The 7,293-nt window shown below is 67.8% G+C and overlaps 1 protein-coding gene across 1 annotated transcript; it reads right to left on the bottom strand.

Annotated features, from left to right (window-relative positions):
- KCNJ9 (potassium inwardly rectifying channel subfamily J member 9) lies at positions 1-2,648 on the bottom strand (the record flags this gene model as incomplete). Its single annotated transcript, XM_080361034.1, has 2 exons — positions 1-317; positions 1,754-2,648. The coding sequence occupies 2 exons, from the start codon at positions 2,646-2,648 to the stop codon at positions 1-3; spliced, it is 1,212 nt and encodes a 403-aa protein (XP_080217160.1).
- Between the last annotated feature and the right edge of the window lie 4,645 nt (positions 2,649-7,293).

Genomic DNA, 7,293 nt, shown 5'->3' with positions numbered 1-7,293 from the left:
TCACCGCCCCTCGGGGCTGGCCAGGCTGCCGTTGCGCTGGCGGGGCGTACCGGGCGGCTCCCCCCCTGCCGCCGCCGCCTCCTCCAGCGGCTGGTCCAGGCGGCTGGGGATGGACCAGTAGAGATGCGCGTCCCGGCGGGCGGCGGCGGCCGCCAGTTGGCGGGCGCTGCAGGCGGGGGTGGGCACCGGCACGGTGTGGTGGAACCCCCCGTAGTCCACCTCGTAGAACCCTTCCTCCAGGCTGAGCAGCGGCGTGAAACGGTGGCCCCACAGCACCTCGTCCGCCAGGTACGAGCTGCGCGCCTGGCACGTCATCCCTGCGTGGGGGGACAGCCCGGGACACCCGGCCCGGGGACGTGGGGACGTGGCGGGGTGACCCGTGGTAATGGGGTGGGTGGAGGGGGCTGTGGTGCGCCCGCGGTGTGGGGCATCCCAATATCTGAAGCACCCACTGCATGCAGGACCCCAATCTGTGCTGCACTCACTGTGTGGGGCACCCCAATATCTGCAGCACCCACTTCATGCAGGACCCCGTTCTGTACTGCATCCATTGTGTGGGGCACCCCAATATCTGAAGCACCCACTGCATGCAGGACCCCAATCTGTGCTGCACTCACTGTGTGGGGCACCCCAATATCTGCAGCACCCACTTCATGCAGGACCCCGTTCTGTACTGCATCCATTGTGTGGGGCACCCCAATATCTGAAGCACCCACTGCATGCAGGACCCCAAACTGTGCTGCTCTCACTGTGTGGGGCACCCTAACATCTGCACCCCAATCTGTGCTGCACCTGTTGTGTGGGGCACCCCAATCTGTGCTGCACTCACTGTGTGGGGCACCCCAATATCTGCACCCCAATCTGTGCTGCACCCATTGTGTGGGGCACCCCAATATCTGCAGCACCCAGTGCATGCAGAACCCCAATCTGTGCTGCACTCACTGTGTGGGGCACCCCAATATCTGCACCCCAATCTGTGCTGCACCTGTTGTGTGGGGCACCCCAATATCTGCACCCCAATCTATGCTACATCTGTTGTGTGGGGCACCCCAATATCTGCAGCACCCACTGCATGCAGGACCCCAATCTGTGCTGCATGGGGCACCCCAATATCTGCACCCCAATCTGTGCTGCACCTGTTGTGTGGGGCACCCCAATATCTGCAGCACCCACTGCATGCAGGACCCCAATCTGTGCTGCTTTCACTGTGTGGGGCACCTCAATATCTGCACCCCAATCTATGCTACATCTGTTGTGTGGAGCACCCCAATCTGTGCTGCACCCATTGTGTGGGGCACCCCAATATCTGAAGCACCCACTGCATGCAGGACCCCAATCTGTGCTGCACCCCTTTTGTGGTGCACCCCAAAATCTGCAGCACCCACTGCATGAGGTGCCCTACTCCTGGCTGGGGGGGGCTGGACTGCACCCCTGTGCACAGGGGCACCCCAATCCTGGCTGGGGGGATCTGTACAGCATCCAGTTGCATGAGCCACCCCAGTGAGCAGGGGACGGACTAGGACATCAGGGGCTGTCACCATCATCAGGACCCCCTCCCCACACTCCTGGTGAAGGCTGCACCCCCCCAATGGGCTTGTTCTGGTGGCGGGGACCCAGGCTGAGCTTGTGGGGGGAGGGGGAATTTGGAGTCACCTCCCAGTAGGACGGGGCAGGAACACCCAGGGTTGAGATGTCCCCATGCAGGTGAGATGTCCCCAAGCACATCCCACCCCCCGCAGCCACCACCCGTTACCTGTGGCCTCCACCATCCCCTCGAGGATGACGACGATCTCGAAATCGTCCTTCTCCAGCTGGTGCCGCGACACGTCCCAGAAGGGGCTGCGCTCGTCGATCTCGTGGCTGATGATGAGGGGCGAGACGAGGAAGAGCCGGTCGTCGCCCGTCTCGAAGCCCACGCTCAGGTCGGTCTGGTCCAGGGGGATGAACTCGCCCTCCTGCGTCTGCTTGGACTTGATGAGCTTGGCGCGGATGGACGCCTCCACGATGTGCGAGTCCCGCAGGTCGCCCACGCGGAACATCAGGCAGAGCCGGTCGTCCCGCAGCGAGACCACGGCGTGGGATGAGAACACCAAGGTCTCGGCGCGCTTGTTGGGTTGGGAGATCTTCACGAACATGCAGCCCACCATGAAGGCGTTGACCATGGAGCCCAAGATGGCCTGGAGGAGCAGCAACACGATGCCCTCGGGACACTTGTCGGTGATGACGCGGTGGCCGTAGCCGATGGTGGTCTCTGTCTCGATGGAGAAGAGGAAGGCGGAGACGAAGCCATTGAGGTTGTTGACGCAAGGCGTCCAAGCGTGGTCCTCCAGGTGCTCCAGGTCCCCTCGACAGTAGGCAATGAACCACCAGATGAGGCCGAAGAAGAGCCAGGTGACGGCATAGGCCAGGATGAAGACGAGGAGGCTGAAGCGCCACTTGAGGTCCACCAGCGTGGTGAAGATGTCGGTGAGGTAGCGGTAAGTCTCCCGCACGTTCCCGTGTTGCACGTTGCACTTCCCGTCCTTCTCCACGTAACGCTGGCGCTTGCGGCCGCCGGCCCCCCGACGCTTAGGGGGGACCAGGGGGGGTTTGGTGTCCCCCGGCAGCCCCTCGGGGACCCCGCAGAAGGCGGCGTTGTCTTGCGCCATCACCCCTCAGCGCCTGTGGGGCAAGGAGAGGGTTAACGGTGCCGCTCGCCCCCTGCAAACTGGGGGGACTGGGAGGGGACGGTGGCACCGGCTGGTGCGTGGGGTGGGGGCTGTGCTGGTGAATTGGGGAGAGGGGGGTAAAATAAGGCAGAGGAGCGCGCGGGGGTGCTGAGCCCACGCGTGTGCACGCACCTGTACACACCTGCACACGCGTGTGCACACCTTGCATGCACAGCCCCCCCCTTGCACACACCCACGTGTGCACACCCACCCCCTCCACCTGTACCCCCACCTCCCACCCGGCCTGGGGGTCTTGTGCCCCCCCCGCCGTGGAGGACCACCCCCACTCCCACCCGGGTTCGTGGGGCCGAACGGAGGCGTGGAGGGGGGGGCGCACCCTCCACGCTCTATGCTGGGGTGGGGGGGGCCCTCCACGCAGGCCGGGCCCCCAGCACCCCCACCCGTGGAGGGCGGTCCCCGGTGCCCCCCCGTGCGCTGCGGCGGCGGGGGGTGCAGGGGGCTGTGGGGCGCAGGGGGAGCAGCAGGACCCCCCCCCCCAGGATGTGTTGTGTCCCCTCCCCGGCCCCGCACTCACCGCTCCCCCCGCGGCCGCCGCTCCCGCCGGGCCGCGCAGCCCCGGTGCGCTGCGCACATGGCGCGGGGGGCGCAGCGGGGCCGCACCGATCGCTCCCGGGCCCGCTGCCGGTGTCGGACCCGCTGCCGGTGCCGGTCCTGGTCCCGGAGCAGCGCCCCCCGTTCCCGTTCCCGCTTCCCCCCCCCGCTCCGTTCCCTTGGCTGCGCTCCCGCCGTTCCCCGGCAACGGCTGCGCCCCGGGAGCGCGCGGCTAAAAATACCGACCAGCGCCCGCCCCCCCGGGCCGCCCGCCCCTGGGCCCCCCACCCGTGACCCCCTCACCCCCCCGGACCCTCATAAGTGACCCCCCGCCGGCGCGGTGCACACGCGTGGGACAGCACGCGTGGGACGGGGGTTCGCACACGCGTGTGCGGGACGCGGCGGGGGGGCGAACACCTGGGGACACCCGGGGGGGGTCACGGGGAACAGGAGTGGGGGGACACACGCGCGGGGCGCAGCGCGTGGGGGAGTGGGAGCGGGATGTGCACACGCGTGTGACACTGAGCACGGTGCGGGGGGGACACGCGAGGTCCCACCCTCCCCGCTCGCCCAGGCAATGCACAGGTGGCCACGATTGCCCCGCGCGGGCCGAGAGACCCCCCCTCACTTGCCCAATGCCCCACTCACTAGCCCAGACCCCCCCCATTTGCCCAATGCCCCCCTTCACTAGCCCAGACACCCCTCACTAGCCCAGCTCTCCCTCATTTGCCCAATGCCCTCTTCACTAGCCCAGACTCCCCTCGCTAGCCCAGTGCCCACCTCACTAGCCCAGACCCCCTCATTAGCCCAGTTCCCTCTTCGCTAGCCCAGGGCCCCCTTCACTAGCCAAGTGTCCCCCTCACTAGCCCCCCCCCCCCCACTAGCCCGGGCTCGGTAGTCACTAGCCACCCTCCATCCTTTCCAGACCCTCCCCTGGTGCCGCCTCCGGGAGCCCCCGCGCAGCCCCGGCCCCCCCGGGCGGACAAAGGCGCTTTGTCCCTCGGCCCCGGGGAACCGGCCCCGGAACAGCGGGGCCTTGTGCGGGGGGGCCCGGAGCCGCGCCCCGCGCTGCCACGGACCCCCACGGCCCCACGGACCCCCACGGCCCCACGGACTCCCACGGCCAAGCAGCAGCGCCGGAGCTGCCGTTGTCCCCACAGGGATGCTGGGGGGGGGGTCACTGTGAGCGTGTGGGTGGCGTTGTCCCCATAAGGATGCTCGGGGGGTGGGATGCAGCCGGGGGGGCTCTGCCCGGTACCGGAGCCCGGGGGACCCCGCCCGGCCCCTCCCCGGTGCCGGTGGCTACGGGCGGGGTCCCCCGCCCCCCCCCCCCGCCCCGTGGCCGGTAACGTGACCCGGTGCGGACCGGCTCGTTTTCCACCCCATTAACCCCCGTCCCGCCCCCGGCGGCTCCTCCCCGGCCCGGGCCCCCTCCCCGGCCCCGCCAATCGGTGCCGGCCGGGCCCGGCGAGGCGGCCCGGGCCGGGGGGGGGCAGCGGGGGGGCCCGGCCCGTCCCGCCGCCGCCGGCCCCGCCGAGCCATAAAGCCCATGGGGAGGCGGCGGCGGGGCTGAGCCAGCCGGGACCGGGACCCCGGGTCCTCCCCGAGCAAGGTAAGGGCGAGGGGGGGGGTCCCCGCCCATCCCCGTCCATCCCCGTCCCCTCTGGGGCACCTGCCGGAGTGGGATCAGTCCCCGGGTCCCTGCAGCCCCGTGGCTCCTGGTAGTGGGACCCTGTAACCCTGTGTCCCCCACATCCCCGTGACCCCATAACCCCGTGTCCCCACATCTCCGCAGCTCCATATACCTCCACAACATGTCCTTGTGTCCCCATGTCCCCAAGTCCTCCTGTACACCATGTCCCCCTGTCACCCCATATCCCCATTCTGCACATCCCCACGTCCCTGCATCTCTCTGCCCCCATATCCCCAAGTCCCCATGTCACGTATCCCCATGTCACATATCCCCAGGTCCCTGTGTCCCCATGTCACATCTCTCCAAGTCCCCATGTCCCTGTATCCCCATGTCACATATCCCCATGTCCCCCTTGCTCCCTGTGGGTGTCCCCCCTGGGGGGCTCAGGTTCCCAAGGATGGAGCGTTTCAAAGGCATTTGGGTGGAGGGGGCTGGAGTGTCCCTGTCACCTCCAGGGTCCCCACAGTGGGCAAGTGGGTCCCACCAGGCACTGGTGGCCCTGGCTGGGCTGTGGGTTAACCGGGCTGCGGGTTAGTCACACCAGATTAACCAGGTTGTGGATTAGCAGGCTCACAGATTAGCCACACTGGGCAGTGGTTTATCCCAGGTGTGGTTTATCCCAGGTGTGGCTTATCCTGAGTGTGGCTTATCCCAGATGTGGAATATCCAGGCTGTGGGTTATCCCAGGTGTGGTTTATCTGGGCTGTGGGTTATCCCAATTGTGGGTTACCTGGGGTGCAGGTTATCCCTGGTGTGGGTTAACCGGGCTGTGGGTTATCCCTGGTGTGGGTTATCCCTGGTGTGGGTTATCCCTGGTGTGGGTTATCCCTGGTGTGGGTTATCCCTGGTGTGGGTTAACCAGGCTCTGAGCAACCTGGGCTGCAGATTAATAGGGCTGGGGGTTAATGAGGCTCTGGGTTAACGGGGCCGGTTGCGGAGCCGGTGGTTACCGGTGCCACGGTGGCTTCTCCAGTGGCCACAGGAGCCTGTGGCCCCATGGGACGCGCTCAAAAAAGGGCCCAAATTGGCTGTTTTTGCCCCCAATCTGCAGCTTTGGCTGACGAGGGTTGGGCAGCGCTGGGGTGGAATACACAAAAATGGTCATTTTGCGGTGCCGCGGGTGCTGCTGGGGGGGACAGGGGGGTCCCCATGGCCCCCATGGCCGGGGGGGTGGCAGCTCCTGCCCCCCGGCGTTTCCCGGCTGTGGGTGGCAGCGTGAAGGGCACAGGGACATGGGGACATTCATCCCCTGGGGGCACCAGCCCCGCATTTGGGCTCAAACCGCTTCGGCACAAATTGAGGGGTAAAAGGGGGGTACAAGGAGGGGTCTGGTGGGGGGGGACCCAGGCGTCCGGGGGGTGGGTGGCGGGGGGACCCCCATTGGGGGCTGCGCTGGCGGCGGGCGTGGGGCCCTGCATGCTAACGAGGGGCCTCGTCAAAGCGCCATTGTGCCCCGCCAGCTCCATTGAGGCCTCTGACAATGGCCCCACTGTCCCTGTCCCCCCCCGCCCCCCCTCCAACCACCCCGCGCGCCCGCCCCGCACCCCCCACCCCACGGGACCTGCCCCACGGCGCTGTCCCCCCGAGACCCCGACCCACTGTGGGGATGGGGTCGCACACACCCCCCCCCAACACACACACCCCCCAGTTCCCAGTTGGCACCAGTACGGGGAGGCCGGCGCCCCAGTTTCGAGGTGGGGGGGACGCCCTGGCGGGGAGCCCGGCCATGGCTGGCACGGCGCGGCCACGGGCACGGCGCCCGCGCTGGTGGTGCCAGCGGGACGGGATGGGGGGGGACGTGTCCCTGTGTCCCCCCTGTCCCACCCCGGACCCCCCAGGTGGGGACGGGCGCCCCCGTTTGCATCCAGTGTCCCCTGGGGGGAAACTGAGGCACGGGGGGTGAGGGGGGTTAATGGGTAACCGGTTCTGCCCGCGGGCACCGTCCCCGCGCCGGGAACAAGCGCTGGCTTGTCACAACCCGTGTCCCTGCATGGGAAGGGCACAGGGGCACGCAGCCCCTGAGGGGGACATTCTGGGGTGCAGTGACCCCAAAAATGAGGAGGGGGCGGAGAACCTGGGGAGGGGGACTAAGGAGGCCCAGAGGAGCAGAAGGACCTTGGGGTGCAGGGGCCACTGTGGCCCCCCGGTGACGTGCTGGTGCCCGTTGCTGCTTGGTGTTGGGAGAGCTCTGGGGACACGTGGTGGCTCTGGGGACATGGTGGCTTTGGGGACATGGTGGCTCTGGGGACCCCCGGCAGCTCAGCTGGGATGTGGCAGGTCCGTGTCCCCGGTGTCACTGTCCCCTCCTCAGGGCATTTCACCAGGAGGGGACGCGGCACA

This window comes from Nesoenas mayeri (genome assembly GCF_963082525.1).
Source record: "Nesoenas mayeri genome assembly, chromosome: 30".
Lineage (NCBI taxonomy): Eukaryota > Metazoa > Chordata > Aves > Columbiformes > Columbidae > Nesoenas > Nesoenas mayeri.
Note: the sequence above shows the minus strand (reverse complement) of the source record. Positions and strands in the feature narration are given on the sequence as shown.